The sequence below is a fragment of the Parasteatoda tepidariorum genome, chromosome 9 (genome assembly GCF_043381705.1).
Source record: "Parasteatoda tepidariorum isolate YZ-2023 chromosome 9, CAS_Ptep_4.0, whole genome shotgun sequence".
NCBI lineage: Eukaryota > Metazoa > Arthropoda > Arachnida > Araneae > Theridiidae > Parasteatoda > Parasteatoda tepidariorum.
The window spans coordinates 86,896,535-86,914,210 of NC_092212.1; the positions used below are offsets into that span (position 1 = coordinate 86,896,535).

At 30.6% G+C, this 17,676-nt stretch overlaps 1 protein-coding gene across 20 annotated transcripts in view; it reads right to left on the minus strand.

The window, feature by feature from the left end:
• LOC107449585 (phosphatidylinositol-binding clathrin assembly protein) overlaps positions 1–4,770 on the minus strand; it is a 76,473-nt gene extending 71,703 nt beyond the window's left edge. For 10 of the 20 annotated variants that reach the window (XM_071185439.1, XM_071185434.1, XM_071185440.1 and 7 more), the window contains exon 1: positions 4,462–4,770. In XM_071185439.1, the coding sequence (XP_071041540.1) occupies positions 4,462–4,591 (130 nt within the window). In that variant the 5' untranslated portion in view covers positions 4,592–4,770. The remainder of the gene's footprint in view (positions 1–4,461) is intronic. The other 10 variants (XM_071185435.1, XM_071185428.1, XM_071185426.1 and 7 more) reach the window with 1 other exon arrangement.
• Positions 4,771–17,676: the final 12,906 nt, after the last annotated feature.

Here is a 17,676-nt window from a genome sequence, read left to right on the forward strand (position 1 = left end):
CAAGATGTCTGACACTTGGAAGACTCAAGGAGGTACAATCGCAGACTACCTGTTATAAGGATCGCGTCGTATCGAGGAATGTGGTGGCCGAGCTATGAAAACAGTTCATAGAGTGAAGAACAAGGGTTCACCAACCAGGTCAAGGCAGCAAAAAAGGGAAACAACGCCTACTCAAGACCGTTATTTAAGACTTCTAGCCAGAAGAGATAGGTCCACAGTAGCATAAAATATAAAAGCGAGAGTAGTATTAGTTAAAGGCGATCATAAACACTATTTTACTTTATTTATAACCATCGTTGAACAGCCGAACCAATTTTGCCTTGTAATTATGAATCCAATCCAGAAGAACCCGCACTTGCTTTACATGGAGAGGAAACCACCCATGGTTAGCCTGATGGCAAGGGAACTCTAATACGTCAGTCTTGACAAATTTGTGAAGATATTGAGTTTGAACAAAAATGACTAAGATTTTATTTATTCAGGGATCAGTGTGTAAAAATTCATAGAATTTAAACATTTTAATCAAATATTCTGAGTATTTAGGTCATGTTACAGTTTTTTAATATGAAGCACTGTTAATACAATCTTATTGGTAAATGCAAAATAACATGACTTTTGACAACCTAGCTGAAAGCTCTATAATTGTAAAAATCATTTATGCCCCACCATTACATTTTATAAAAAAAAACTAGGTGAATACCCGTTCTTCGTATGAGGTGAAAATAAAAACATCAATTAATCAGTTCTGAACAGCACTTTCAAATCGTGCACAAAATTTTCAAAGAAATGCTAACAAAAATAACTAACTTACAATAATGTCAATGTTTTTTTTATTTATTCATTATTATTTACCACCCTTCTCAGGTACTTTACATTATTAGATTAACCAAAATGCATTTTTAGTAGTTCATCCCATCAAAGTAAAGGCTAACTGTATTTAGCACCATCTGGCATAATGCTGTTGCCCAAGGTCCCTCATGATATTTAAGATTTGCCACAGTCAAGCTACTCTCTTTTGTACATATCTATATAATAAATCCAGGGGTCTGTCCAGACATTTTGTGAAAGGTCCGGTTTTCGTGAAATTGTGAAAAAATTACTCACATTCGTTCAACCAGGATCCTGCTTTTCTGAATTTGTGCAAACTGTGTCCGGTTATAGCAAAAAACTTTCAGGGAGTTTTTAAATTGTAAATCGATACAAGATTACACTCAGCAAAGTAAAATTATAATTTAAAAAAATTACGCTTTCAAAAATAAATAGCAATTGCTGCTTCTAAATGAGAGATGCAAAATACAAATATTTGGTATTTAGCCTATACAGCTGAACGCAGAATATTCATTTCGGACGCATAATGGAAGAATCGTCTGCCGAAGACAAAACTTAATTCCTTTACATCCATCTTTCTTCTTTTTTGCCCTGGGAAGGGTTTATTGGATTAACATAACAATAACGAAGATAAACAAATTTGTGAAGGGTCCGTTTTTATGAAAAGATATTTTGTGAAGGGTGCATTAACGGACCCAAATTTCATCTGAACAGACCTCAGAAATCTATCATAAAAGTACACAGTCTTGTTGCAGCTGTAATACATTATAACAGTATAAGAGTATATTTGGTATCTATAAAAACTTCACCTATTATCATAATGCCAATAGTGCCCATTACCAAAATTAAGCATCATTGGTGTCAATAATAGTATGTCGACGGTACAGTCAGGTTTTTACTATACCCCTAAATCTCATATTCGGTATTACATTACGGTATCCTGTATTTTAAATAAATATTTCTCTTTAGCTCCGAGTATATTTTAATGTCATTTATTATCAAAATTAAGCATCATTAACATCAATAATAGTTTGCTGATTTTTTTAAGCTCTTAAACGAACTGAGTAACACTTCTCCATTAATTTGGCCATTTAGTACATGGCTTATTATCGTACTTAAGTTAGTAATTTGCCGAAGTAATTATCCTTGACTTAAAAATTTTTCTCTTCTTTTCTTTTGCTTATTCTTCAGTGAATTATTTCCATTTCCCCAATAATTTTGTCTTTTAGTACAAAACTTTTGATTTTATTTCAATTACAGACTATTTAAAATTATTTAGTTTTGTAAAATCAAGATTTAAAAGCATAGCTATAAATAAAATAAACACATGGTTTCAGATAACTTTAAAAATATTAATAAATATACATAGTCTGCTTATGCTAGCCTGATCATGCTGATCTTTCAGATAACCTGACATAACGAATAAAAAATAAGTATTGCAGAACACACAATAAACAACTTATTTGATCAGAGCTATAAGATAACAAACACCACTGGTGTTATCTTAAAAATATGATACAATGGCTTCCGCTAAGCCAATGAGAAAATTCCATTTCTTAAATGTTTCAGAGTCTGATCAAAATCTGATCAAAAATATAGTTTCGTAAAAAGTTTGCAATTGCACTCATTAAGTTTCAAGTTAAATTTCGCATTCTATAAGTCTACCCAGTATACAGACACACACACTAATATGAAACAATTAAAAGTTAAATAACTAAAATATGAATTTTTTAAATGTTTTATATATTCTGCTATATATTCCGCTAAGCCAATGAGAAAATTCCATTTCTGAAATGTTTCAGAGTTTAAAAATCTGATCAAAAATATAGTTTCGTAAAAAGTTTGCAATTGCACTCATTCAGTTTCAAGTTAAATTTTGCATTCTATAAGTCTACCCAGTATACAGACACACACACTAATATGAAACAATTAAAAGTTAAATAACTAAAATATGAATTTTTTAAATGTTTTATATATTATATATATATTTTTTTTTTTGACAATTCTATATAAAATCAGGGGTGATTGTGAGCCCAAATAGAAAATCATGAAAACTTCCTGAGTAAAATCATTAATGAAGCATTTCAAAAAAATTATGTCTTTATAAATTTTAACCATTAATATTTTCAAAACATTAAATTCTGAATAAATTAAATTTAAATGAATAATTACGTATAAGTTTACTTTCATCTCTAATCACATTTAGTATTCTACAAAAAAAAATATTTACAAATGAAAGGGATTCCAAGTATAAATTCTTGTTCTAATACTTTTAAATGAAATATCCAAAACTTTTTATTCATAAACGTGATCAATGATTTCTTAAAACTTTTGGACCTTGGATTTCCAGTTCACGGTTAGCGAAAATTCCGGACTTTTTCCGAAGCAATCATCTATGCAAAATAAAATATTTTGAAACATTTTTAAAATATAAATTATGAATGGAGTAAAAAAAACTGGTATTTATTTTATGGGTGTTTTTTCACATTCATCAACTCACGTTTCCTTCACATTCATAATTATTAATTTTTTCTTTATGTAACTTATAACTGTTTACATTTGTTAAAAAATCCTTTTGAATTCAAGTTTGGTCAAAAAAAAACTTTAAAATTCATTCTTATAAGACAAATCAAGTATCTAAATCTTTATAAGTCTTAGATCAATAAAGCTCAATCTTCCTCATTTGCAGGATTTAAAATTTATCAAATACATAAAATGAAGCATCTTTGTGACATAATAATCAATTACCGCTTTATCCTTTGATAGTTATTACAAACTTAAAATCAATTATATTCTTGCTTGAATTATTTTGATATTACTCTCTTTGTTTTGACAATTACTGTCAGAAACCCAAAGTTTGGTGTAGAAATTATTAAATAACTCTAAATAAACATGTGTAAAATTGAAATTTATCCAACCTTACAACTTAGTTTCTACGTTTTTATAGACAATTTCAAAACTTCTGCAAACTCTTAAAAAAGACTCAAAAAATAAAATATTTCATACGCTAGAAACGTCACTACTTTTTAACACACGTGAATAATAATTTTATCCAAACACTCAATGAAAAAATAAAAACCCACATCATCTTCATAAGCTGGCTACTTTTCACTAAAACTACGCGACATTTCGATAGAATAATATAAACACAAATGACTAAAATGTCATCAATTGTATACACACAATTGTTAGTAAACAAAAATTGCAATTTTCACATTTATTGATAAAAAGATAGAGCGCTATGACTAATTTAGCTTACATTCAATTTCATATTTAGCAATTTTAAATGAAAGTTTAAAAAGTATGAAATTAAATAGGTCAAAAAAATGAGTATTATAAAGGGACTGGAAGGGGGGCGGTGCATTAAATTACGCAGAATTACTTCAGCGGAACTTCCCTCTATTTCCGGAATAAAATATCCGATGCACTGCAGTCAAAAATAAATAATCAACTATAACAAAAACATGCATTTTTGTGTTGAATGTACAAGGTCAAAGTTACATTATTTAACATGTAAAATGTCTGTTGTGTTAGAGAACTATCACTTTGTCACTTAGTTTTATAAGTACTTAGTATTAACCTTAATTAAGAATAATGTTGCACTTAATTTTAACTATAATTCGAAGTACTTACAGTCTAAATGCTTCTTTTTTGGTCCTATAACTTCTTCAGTAGTAGCCTTACAGACTATCCTGGCGAGCCCTTGACCAGCAAGAGCATGCCTTGCAGCAGTTAATCTGTCATTTAAAGTTTGTCCCGACATTTTGGGAAAGTGATTATGTACAGAAGAACAATTGAGGGGTGTTTGAACCCCGCTTAATCATAAACCAAACGCCCCACGACTAACAACCTTCAATCAAAACCGGCACCAATACACATCGAATTCCGCAGAAATCAAACTAATGGCAATTACAAGATGGCGGAAAAGAGCCAGTCAGCTCTAGGGTTAATGTTTCCGATTCGGTAAAAGTCGCCAATGAAAATGCCAAATTTAGTTTCGGTTTTGTATTCGAAATAAACAATAAAAAGTTGTTTTTTTTTTCTTCTTTTTTTTTAGCCCAAGAAAGATGAATTTTCTATTAAAAAAGATTTACAAAGATTAAAGCATTTTTGTAGCATAATTATGCTAGGAAAATAGTAATTCATGTAGTAAGAAGTAATACTCAGCCAATTATTTTGGAGAAGAAAATAATTATTTTTTCAAGTACTAATATATTATCTTAATGGTTCGAGAGCCTAACCTTAAATATAATAATTAATTTGCACAGACGATATTTTAAATTACAGAAATCAAACACAAAAAACGTTCATTATTTGAATACTCATGCTTTTTATTGGTCCTTAACCTCTTAGGAGTTTTGACTTTCAATTTATGGGGATAGCCGCAAGCTGGAAAATATGGTCCGAATAGTTTAGTCGAGAGAGATGGCTCAATTTTGAGTCTCTTATTGTTCGCTACACTTTTTTACTCACTTCTCAAAACATATAAGCTAATAAAAAGATTTTGCCTTCACTCATTTTATTTTATAACCGTCGTTGAACAGCCGACCCAACTTGAGGTTAACGACAACTAATGTTCAATTCCGTAGCCTTGTAATTTTGAACCAATCCAGAAGACAAGGACACTCCTGGATCAATGCCCCCAGGGTCATGATTTGCTATGGGAACATGAGGACTTTGTCATTCGACAGATTTAATGTGCATTAGTCACAATTTACTATACGGGGAACAATTTACTTCGGCCGGCGAGGATCGAACCCACGACCTCTTATACTCAACTCTTTCTACCGGCTGTAGTGCAACGTAAATAAAAGTACCTACCAACCAGACTTTCCCGGCCCTGCCTGCACTTATTGAAAGATAAATCTGTTTAAAAAATTTTATAATCATTTTTATTACTTAACTTAGTTGATAGTCAAGAAGTTCTTGAATTATTATGTCACTTTTATTTAAATAGTTTTAAATGCCAAAATCCACAATTCCAACGAAATCAGTCGATTAGTTCTTTAGAAATAAAAATTTTAAGACGTGACTCTTAAAGATTTTTAATTCGGATACCATTTAACCGATTTTGTTCAAACTCTAAGCTTTGTAATTACCTTGTTTTTAAATACGTAAAAAATAGATTACAAATATACAGTGCCGGATTACCTATTAGGATAGACCAGGCCATGACCTGGGGCCCCCAATGATTAGGGGCCCCCTTAAAATGGATTTTTTGAAAATGAATTTTAAAAAATTAAGAAAAACAATGATTTTTTAAAAAAAATCAATTTCAAATATATATTAAAATTTTTTCAAAATGTTATGATTATTTTTTAGTTCTTATTTAACAAAATAAAGTAAAATTTAATTTATTACTATTTATTTCAATGTTTAATATGCTTTCTTAAATGATAAGATATATAAATACTTTTATATATGAATAAATAAAAAATGTACGATAAAAACAACTTAATCGAAGGGCCGCAAAAATTCGAATGGCCTAGGGCCCCGCTTACGCTTAATCCGGTCCTGCAAATATGGATATGTAATTTTTTCGACCAAAAAATATGAAATTCAAATAAAAATTATTTTTTATTTACAATTATATATTCATCGGTAAATAAGTTTTATAATTCAGTACAAATTTTTTTTTACTCACTCAAATAATTCATCAGAGATATCAAAAAATACGCAAAGAGTGAAATTAACAATTAAGGGTTCGAACTTTGGACCGCTCTCCTGACTTATTAGGACCATACTTTCCAGATTGCGGCTACCCTCCATATTATAAGGGTAAAGAATCTATAGAGAAAACAAACGCTTTTTCAGAGAAAGTATATGAATTTGATATCGTCTACTCTAAACGCCGTAATTTAAAATATCGTCTACGCTAATTAATTAACATATATAAATTCAGGCCCTCAAGCAGTTCAGTATAAGTCTCAGTACGCAAAAATCCGAGAATTCAATCAAAAGTTTTCCACATCTTATTTTACGAACTTTAGTGTGAGAGGCAGCGCCGCTAACTGATCGGTATTTCTTTATTTCTTTTATATTATTTATTTATTTCGCATATTTATATTGCAGTAACTGGTGCATTTTTCTTGAATTTTAGGCTTCGACCCCCCTGCATTTTGAATCTTTGCTCCATAGCGGGAAATGTTTATTACAGTTGATTATTTTCATAATTTTAGAGTATTCAGAAACATGGTTGGAGGGTATATATGATCCGCCTCAATAATTAGAAATCTCTCTCTCTCTGAGAGCTATAATGGCTCATAGGATAAACCGTTCGCCTTCCAAGGAGGTGAACCCGGTTCCAATAGCAGCGATGACTGGTCGATACAAATTCCGCATCCGACTTCCACCGACCACAGTGCAGACTTAAAATATACTCAGTGGTAGACGGATCATGGGTTAGATTCCTCTTCCGGTCAGGCTAACCGTGGGAGGTTCTCGAGGTTTTCCTCTCGAAGTAACGCAAATGCAAAAATCCTCCACGAAGACTAATTCCTCCCAATACTTGATCCAGGAGTTCCCTTGTCTTCTAGATTGAGTTCAAAATTACAAGGCTACGGATTTGAACATTAATAGTCGTAAATCCAAAAATGGGTCGGCTGTTCATCTACGGCTAAATTGAATTAAATTATCATTATATCACACTAAATTCGCCAACTGTTTTTTTTTCTCGGTATGACTGAGAAATAAATAGCAAATAGCTGTCTTATAAACTGTCCCAAAACTTAAACATTCATTTTATTCAATAATAGCTTTTTAGCGTTCAGTGAGCAAAAAAGAAATGTTCTTGTTTTTCTATGGCGCCATTATCTGGGGCGCGAAGAATTCAACTTCTGTCACACCCGTTTATAGGGCAGACCCATTCCTACATTCATCCACATATCGTAATTTTGACCTGAACCAGAGAACGATTCATCTCCAATTCAGTATCCCCAGAAGTATAATTTGTAATGGAAACATGTACAACTTTGTGACCCGACAAATTTAACGTGCACCTGCCACCATTTACTACACGAGGAGTCTTCAGCCGGTTTGATTCGAACACCCGTTTTCACGAGCGTGAGTCCAGCGCCCTGCCAAACAGGCAGCAAAAAAGAAATAATAATAAATGATATCATGTTGAAGAATTTTATTCTACTGCTTGGATTTTCAGTATTACGACGTAATCTTATTGGTTCGAGCATATTCCCCTATCTCAAAAATAAACCCACCCACTTAATGCATAACAAAATTAAAAGTGAAAAAAAGAATTATAAGAGAATTATCAAACGGCAGAGATTGCCATAGCAACGAATGCGCACTTTTTTACCTTCAAAATGTGAAGAGTAACCATACTAATCTAATAATGAATAAACTTTGCAGGACTGTGACTGCTCTAGTATTTTAAAACCCAAGATTTCAAATCCGTCAACAACAAAGAAAAAGGGGGGGGGGGATTCAAAGATAGTACGTTTCTGTTTATAATTTTGAAACTTAATTATTATAAACTTTCGATAAAATTAATAAATATTTAAATTCGTTCATAATTCAATTCACTAACTGAAGATTTAGGACAATTAACCATATGCCACATTTTCAATTCCCTCCCCCCCCTTTTAAATGAGCGTAAATTTTCGTGTAATCGCAGGTATTTTTTCCCTCCAAAATTCCTCCTAAAAAAAGATTTTTTCTTAAAAAAAATAACAAATAACTACATTCAGGGCCGGATTAAGCGTAAGCGGGGCCCTAGGCCATTAAAATTTTTAGGATCCTTAGATAAAAAAAAATTTCGTATATTTTTTATTTATTCAAATATAAAAGTATTTATACATCTTTTCATTTAAGAAAGCATATTTAAAATTAAAATAAATAATAAATAATGAACTTTTACTTTATTTTGTTAAATTAGAACTAAAAAATAATCATAGCATTTTGAAAAAATTTGAAATTTATTAACACTTTGGAAAATCAACGCTACCAGAAAATTGGTATTCAAAAATCTTTTTTTCTGCTCTTGCGATCAATGAACTCAACCATGTTATCAAAATTAATTTCACGGAGAACATCTTAATTCTTTAAAATTTNAATAAATTAAATTTTACTTTATTTTTTTAAATTAGGACCAAAAAATAATCATAACATTTTTAAAAAATCATTGTTTTTCTTAATTTTTTAAAATTTATTTTTAAACAATCCATTTTAAGGGGGCCCCTGAACAGTGAATGAATCATTTATATTGCTTGGAGTAGTAGTAGTAGTAGTTAATTTACGTCGCACAAGAGCTGCACAATGGGCTATTGGCGACGGTATGTTGTTGTTGTTGTTGTTAATTTACGTCGCACTAGAGCTGCACAATGGGCTATTGGCGACGGTCTGGGAAACATCCCGGAGGATGATCCGAAGACATGCCATCACGATTTTGATCCTCTGCGGAGGGGATGGCACCGCCGCTTCTGTAGCCCGACGACCTGCGCGCGAAGTCGAGCACTTTACGGTAGGACAGTTTACCGAGGACCCATACAGCACACCCTCGGTCCCTACGCAGACTGATCCAAGTGGTCACCCACCCGCACACTGACCGCAGCCAGTGATGCTTGACTTCGGTGATCTGCTGGGAACCGTGTCTTACCGATCAGCCCACTGCGGGACTTATATTGCGTGGAAGACAGTCCACGGTCTTGTGCAAGTTATTGGGTACGTTGAAAATGGATCCTTTTATCCCTAACTGGTGATCAACACCCAGTTCTCGCATTTGAACGAAAGGGATTCGGAGAGCCACTATTCGCTCTTCGGTTGGGTTCAATTCTCTCAACCACTTAGGTACTTTTGTTAGGGATGGGCTTCATGCTTGCGTTTGCGAACGGAATCCTTTCGTTTTTCCGTTTGTGTGTAACACTTAAGGTATTCCCGTCTACATTCTTTGGCTTTTTCAGCCTCGGTAAGTTTAGACCTTGGCATCGTTTTTTTCTTGCTTCCACTCTAACTTTTGGGACATTGTCAATCAGTTTAGACCCTCTTTATTTATGATATTCACCTGAATTAGTATCAAAATAGGTCAGAATTTCTGATTCTTAATTAAAACAAAAATATCGTTCAAATGATGAAATTCTCTTTTATTCTCAACTCAAGAAGTATTTATGGGATCTCTCTGGTCCCCTATCTCTAAACTCACCCACTTAATGCATAACAAAATTAAAAGTGAAAAAAAAGAATTCTAAGAAAATTATCAAATGGCAGAGATAGCCATAACAACGCATGCGCACTGTTTACTATTATTCTTAATTATTGTAGTTGAAAAGTGAGGACGCCATCAAATCCAAACTAAGACCCATTTTGCCAATGATGGGTAAAAAGAAGAAACATGGGGAAATAAAGCAAGAATATCTATTAACTCAAGAAATTGCTTTAATTAATTATTAGATAATTCCCCATCCATTGAGAGCCGAGAATATAATGATAAGTAACAGTTCCAATTTTGTGAGTGATTTTTAAAGCTGGATTTTAGTGAAAAACACAACGATTTTCACGTAATCAATAAAATGTTTCATGATATAATGTTGTTGGGTAATGGGAATTTTCTGGAAACAGATGAAGTATTTAACTGAAACCAATACTGAGGAAGTATTTGTTGTAAAAATTCGAAATGTAGAAAAAAATACGGTTGAACTTCTCAAGCAGTGACGTTTTCTATCTTGTAGAGGGGACTTAAGTGTCCCCTCTACAAGATAGAAAAAGACTTAATTTTTTTAAAATTATATTATGAAACGAACACAATGAAGAGACACTCGGGCATTTATAATCCAGTAAGAAGCACGATTGAAAAGTCGCTTGGATCAACTATAAAATATTATATGATCAACTATAAATACACAAATAAAGAGCTACAAAAGTGATAAATAAAATTCGAAATTCACGCATCCTAATTTTCTCGTATTTAAAACATTGGGATTTTTAAAACCATGGAAATTAACTATGAAAAACTATGGAAATTTGTAGACTATAGAAATTCTAACTATCGAACTATTATAACTATCTAAATGTTCGAAAACTATGGAAATTAACTTAAGACTATAGAAATTCGTAGTGATAACCACCAAAAAAAAGAGGGGGAAAAAAAAAACGATCGAAAAATTGCATTGATTTAGATTTGGCGCATCCAAAACTTAAATCCAAAAAATTTCGGATATTTTCTTTTTTTCAAAACAAATTACAGTATTTTATTATTATTACTTTCAGATGCTGCCACGGGCCGCTCATCAAGAGCTTTCGGGCGGTAGGTAGCGCATCCTCATCATATAGCTAGCATATCATTTCTGGATCGTGGGCACTGAAACCTCATGAGCCCACCACACACCACGGGTGCTATTTACGCCACTGCCCTGAAGCCATTTAGTTTTAATGTGCGTCTGCTCTGAAAAAGGATCTATTGAATCTAGAAATTAATGTCACCAGAGCAGGATGCGGTTTTAGTACGCCAAACTCGATGTAAAAATTTTCCAAAACATGTACTCGAAGTAATAAAACTGAACGATGTTATCAAAAATAAACAATAGAAACTGAATAGAAAAATATATAGAGAATATATAGAAAAATTAGTCACTATTGGAACTTTGGATCAAGGAATATTTTTTCAATTAAATTTTTTTTTATTATTTTTATTTTAAATTTTGCCGCTGAACCGGAAAGTGGACCAATTGCTTGGCTACACTACACCAACCGGAGGTACGAGCTTTCCAAAATACTTACTAGAAGTAATAAAACTGAACGATGCTAAAGACAATAAAAAAAAATTTCATAACAGCTATTTCGGGGTCATGGTGAAACTCGATATTTCATAATCCCTCTTCTTTTTTTTAGTTATAGCGCAGGTGTTGATGAAGATGGTGATTGCAGGTTAACTATCTATGCCTTATTGTATGCGAATTGTGTTTGTGTCCCATTTTATTTCGCCTCGGGAAAATGGGACAGTTTGTGGCCTTGAACATATTCCAGAGATGCCAACTGCTCCGGATAAGTCAAAATAATTAATAAAACGGTAGATTACTACAAAGTTAATTTTGCAAATATTTTACTATTTTTGCTTGCTTTTTAAAAGGTATAGCATGACATAAGTACTATAAAGAGGTGAATTATATAAGCCCACAAATTATTTAGAAATAGTGGTGGATTAAAATATACTAAATTGAATTTATTAAACCAAGAAACACAATTGATAAACTACCACTTTAAAATATATATTTGCTGTCCGGAGCAAGTTGGCATCTCTGATATTCATACGCAGATCATATAACATGTACAGTGCACACAAAAAAAAAAGAAGACCACCATGAATAACTTTTGATGTAATGATTCGATCTTCACTTTCCAGGACTCAATCTTAATGGTTTGAGGGGGTGACCTTAAATATGCTAATTAATAAGTGCAGAGGATAATTTAAGGTACGAAATCAGGCACAAAAAAGTATTTTTTCTGAATAAACATAGGACCTCTACCTCTTTTTCGACGGATTCGAATTTCTGACCTCCAAAATATAGGAAGTAGCAGCGATCTGGGAAATCGGGTCCCAATAGTTTGGTTAGGGGAGCGCTCCAAAAATTTAACCCCTTAATGTTAATTTAGTTTTTGCGTATTTCACTATACCTCAAGAACTTTTTTAAGCGAGTCAAAAAATTTTGCACACAATTATAAAATTCACTTATCCAAAGATAAATTAAATAACTGACTTCTTTGAAATTCAGTTTGTCAGAAACTATTTAACAGATTTTGCTCAAATTTTGTATTTTACCATGCAAAAATGTATTCTTTAAAATTATGCAAAAAGTTGCATACCTTACATTTCAAAATCTTTTCGACCATTATGAAATAAAATAATAAATCTTCACTAAAAGTGGGTTTTTGTAAAGAAATTATCTTTGGAAAAACGAATTTCATCAATGTGTGCAAAAATTTATCAATTTGATTTAAAAGTTCTCGAGATATAGCGAAATACTCGAAAAGTAAGATTTACATTGAGGGGGGTCCAAACTTTGGATCGTCCTCCTGACCAAACTATTGGGACATCTCCCAGATTACGGCTCCTATTTTAGGGAATCAGAAATCCAAATCCGTCCAAAGAAAAGGTATGTTCATTCAGAGAAAGTAAGTTTTTGTAATTTAAAATATCGCCTGCCCTAATTAATTAGCATATTTGAGGTTATCCTTCGAAACATTGAGTCCTAGAAAGTGATCATTAGATCAAGAGTTATTCTGAATGAAACCCTGCAAAGAGTGTAAAAACAAAATAAATACAGTTATATATTGTGTAAAGTAAGAACTTTCCTAGCCATTCGTCTGGACCAGTGACGGTGACAACGAGGTATAACTATTTCAAGTGTGGGGTCATTGTTTAGGAAAGGTTTTAACCCGGTTCGGCGAGAGAAAGGGTCTTTTTCTTCCGTCTATTGTGTTTGCCATAGAGTAAAGAAAAGCTACCTTCCCCGAAATACACTATTCTTGTTTCCATAGCAGTAGACGTCTTCAGACTTTGTGGCGGGGGGAGTTCTTACCCTAAACAAACTATAAATATATCAAATTGTCAGCTCAGTAACTGTCAAGCTTGCACACTATCATCAAGAACTGAATCTACCTTACATAATAAAAGGAAGCAAAAACTTCGTTTATTGTTATGTTGACTGCTGTAGAAAATAAATTTTGTCTAAGATAAATAAATTCAATTTTTAACTGTTTAAAAGTTTACATAACAAAAGAAAAGTTTCTAAAAGATCTGGGGAAATGAAGATATATAAATATATATAGGGAAAGTGTGAACTAATAGTAGAAATTTAACAAAAAAAACAAAAAAAAAAGGCATGTGGTCATAGACAACTATAAAAGTATATATTTGGTGACATGGACCACACGTAATGTTCTTTACTGAATTTATCTGACACAGCTGATACAATAATCAAATATTTAAATATGCGCAATAAACTAATTTTTTTGTTCTTCAAATAGAGCTATAAGTTAGAAATTATCACTAATATTATCTTTCAAATATGTGAAAAACTGAATCGCTTATAGTAAAATTTAAAACAATGACTAACGCTTAACCAATCAGAAAATTCCAATTTCGTCTCCCTATTTAATTAAGGAATTAATATTTGAAAAAAACTGTATAAACATCAAGTGTCACAGGTTTAAAAAAATGTATTTGAACGTGAATGGATGAATAAAAAGTATTTCATTAACGATTGAAAATTTGAACAAGATATAGGAAGAGAATGTGAACTAGTAGTAGGAATAGAAAAAAATATGTATAATAAAATATACTTTTTATTTAAAAAATTTTATACAAACTGCTTGGTGGGATGATTTTTACAATTTATTAGAGTATTTACAGAACTATAGTAATTTTTCTTAATAATATTAAAATTAAAAATGAAAGTTTAGTGTTTTCTATTCGAACAATTAAATAAGCTTTAAGAAAGAGGATGAAATAAAATTTATCTTTCTTAGAACTGCCAAACTTTCACGCAACATGGGGTCAGAAAGCAAAAGGGCAAACTCCCAGGGGACGCTTGTTTGGCGAAAACACAGTTAACCCTTTGCGGTCGTATTAAGTGTACACTTGGTTGTCATGCTGGTCGGAATTAATTTACTTTAACACAATTTATAAAATATTATTTCGAATTCTACGTATCTTTGAAGCTTGTCGACTTAATATAAGATCAGTATGGTTCTTGTGGCTCAGAGCAGACATACGACTGGAACAGTAAAAGAGCGTTGGTGGCAGAGAGTAGACAGACGACCTCAATAAGGGATAATAGTGGGTTTTAAAACTACTACCACTATTCTAAAGCAAGCTTGTGTGCAAATGCTCTTAAAACATTCATAATTTTGTACTTATATTTCAACTTTGTTTTGATTACTCAATTCAGCATTAAAAAAAATACAGAGAAAGCAACTTGCTTATCTGCGTAAATATAGGTATGAGTACAAAGATGTATTTTTTTACACATAAGAGATTGACTACAGCTAAACTATTAGTCTTATTGACTGGAGTTTGATCTCATGCGATGCAGTGTAAAATAGGAAAAATACCTCACTTGTCAAGATAGCAGTATTTTATACAATACTAAGTCTCTCTCATTTACAATTGTTCTTTATAATGCTCAGTTTTCATAATTAAATTTCACATTAAAAATATGTTCACAATTAACATTCAATAAAAAATAATTAACTTTCATAGTAAACTTAGTTTTCATAGTTAACTTTCACATAAAAAAACTTTCACATTAAAAGAAATACACAAGAGCGATGTAAATAAACAATAATTCTAACTTTAAGTTTGTTAGCAATACAAAGAGACAGCACAAAAATGATATAATTTCATTTCTGAACTGAACTTCTTTTGATTATACAATTTATTGATTTAAAACATTTATTTTAAACAATTTATTCAAAATAAAATTGGAAAAAAAAAGTATTTGTGATCAATTTGCTTTTTTATTTTTAATAATTATTTTTAATAAATATAGTTAATAATAAGTACTTGAAAAAAATGTATTGTTACTGAATTTTAATTAATCTATAAATAAATAACATATTGTAATGATATATAATTCTTTCTTGAATTTACTATTTTCATTATAATTTGCTTTTCAAATCTATCACAAGCTCAGAAAAGTATGTCAAAATAATAAACATTTACAGAAATCACTCATTTTCATGTTTTTTATACCCCCTTCCCCCCTGTATTAGGAACTCAGATGAATATGAAGAAAATCTTGAGTGGTTGATACTTCAGTATTTGGCGCAAACACATGAAAAGCTACATGCAACTTACAAATATGAGTGACAAGTGTTCAAAATAGACGTGTTTGATACTTACGTAAACATTTAAAAAGCAAAACATATATGCTTAGTTTTCACATTTACTGTCATTACAAAACTGTAAAAAATAATAGCAATAAATAGGGAGTGAAATAATGTAACAAAAAATACTATGATAAATGTTTAAATATTTTTAACATTTCTCTGCATTAACTGAAAATAAAATACAACAATGCATCAAAAATATTTTTATTCAGACCGAATAAACATTCAAGATAATATTTCAGAAATATTTTTGAATTCATAATGAATTTTTATGAAATTTAAGTAGTAAAACTTAAAATAAATACTTTTATAATCTACAATAGCATTTCTTAAAATGAGCTTGGTGAATCAATATTTGGTGAGTCGATAAAAGCCATATTTACGTGCATACTTCATAATTGAAATACAACATTTAAAATATTATGGGAAATACTAAAGTAGAGCAAATTAAAACACATTACTTCAATCTTCTCTAGAAAGCTTATTTCTGTGTACTTAACTAATTTTATCATAAATTAACACAAACATTAATAAATTCTTTATATTAAAGAAATAATCTATTAAAGACTTTAAGAACAAGACTTCAAATAATCTATTAAAGAAGAATAATTTTATACCTTTTTCTCTGGCAGTTAAAGAGATAATACTTAGTAATAATTTATTTCCATTAAAAAATTTTAACATTATCATTTTTTTAAAAAAAAGAAATAACATAAATTATTGAGTAATTCTAGTTTGTAAGTTTGTAGAGTAATTCTAAATTATCGACTTCAGTTTTCTCTAGCAGATAAAAGCATATTAATTTGTTTATAATAAAAAATAATAGGGTTAGGTTTTTTAAAAAAATTTTGAAATAGGTGTTTCTTTTTTATGACAGAAATAATTCCATAAACCATATTATTTTCGCAAACTTAAAAGCAAAAAAAAAAAAACCTTAATTTTGTACATTTTTAGTTCAAATGCTCTTATAAATTAAAAGTTTTTCTGTAAAAATAAATGCTTAAACTCATATTTTTTAAACTATTTTTACTTAAAAATTATTTTATAACATTAATCCCTTCATAGCAGAGTTGGCAAGGTTTAGGACAGAATGGTTTAATCTAGTCCAAAACCTTTTTATTCAAATTATGACACATTAAAAAAAAATAATTGTGAAAAATAAATGATTAATTTTTGAACAAGAAACAAAATGAAGACAAGTTTTTGTTTTATTAAAAACGTTCCTATTATTTTAAAAATTGCATTATTTATCCTTATGCAAAAACTTTATCAGAATTAAAAGCACATTTAAAGGATTAGGTATTCACTTTTGTCATTTAATGAATTGCGCAGTTTCAAAAGTTATTAATCTTTTCCTATTACATTATATAATTTTCCTTTAATAAATTAAATTGTATAAAAAANTAATTAAAATATTATATATTAAAATTAATATATGTCATTAAAAATTATCTAAAATAATTTTTAATGCAACGTCCAATTTTTAATGCAATTTTTAATGCAACGTAACAATCAACGTCCTCCCCCCCCTGCGGGCCGTGGTAAAATTATCAAACGTTGACAGGTCCGCGGTGATAAAAAGGTTGGGGAACACTGCATTAAACAAATAATTACTGAAAAACAATTCTTAAAAAAGTTATATTTATAAAGTAAGTCAACTGTCTATGGATATGCAAATTTCTATGGATATGCATATAAATAATTATTATACACGCAACATAAAAATTATAATGCTATACAAAAATATATATTATACAAGAATTATTTTATGTCATAGAGCAGTTTTGTAACTCTAAAACAGCGGTTCCAAAATGATGTTCTGTGGAACACCATTTTTTTAAGGGGGAAAAAAACAACAAATATTTTAACTTTGGTCAGCATTTCAAAACACTGGGGTAAAGTGAAAACTGAAGCAAATTTAAACACAACAATAGTACAACTTTTGTGCTCATAGACCCTCATTTTTTGTATATTTTTTATATTTTAGAATACTTGTGTAATTTTAGAATA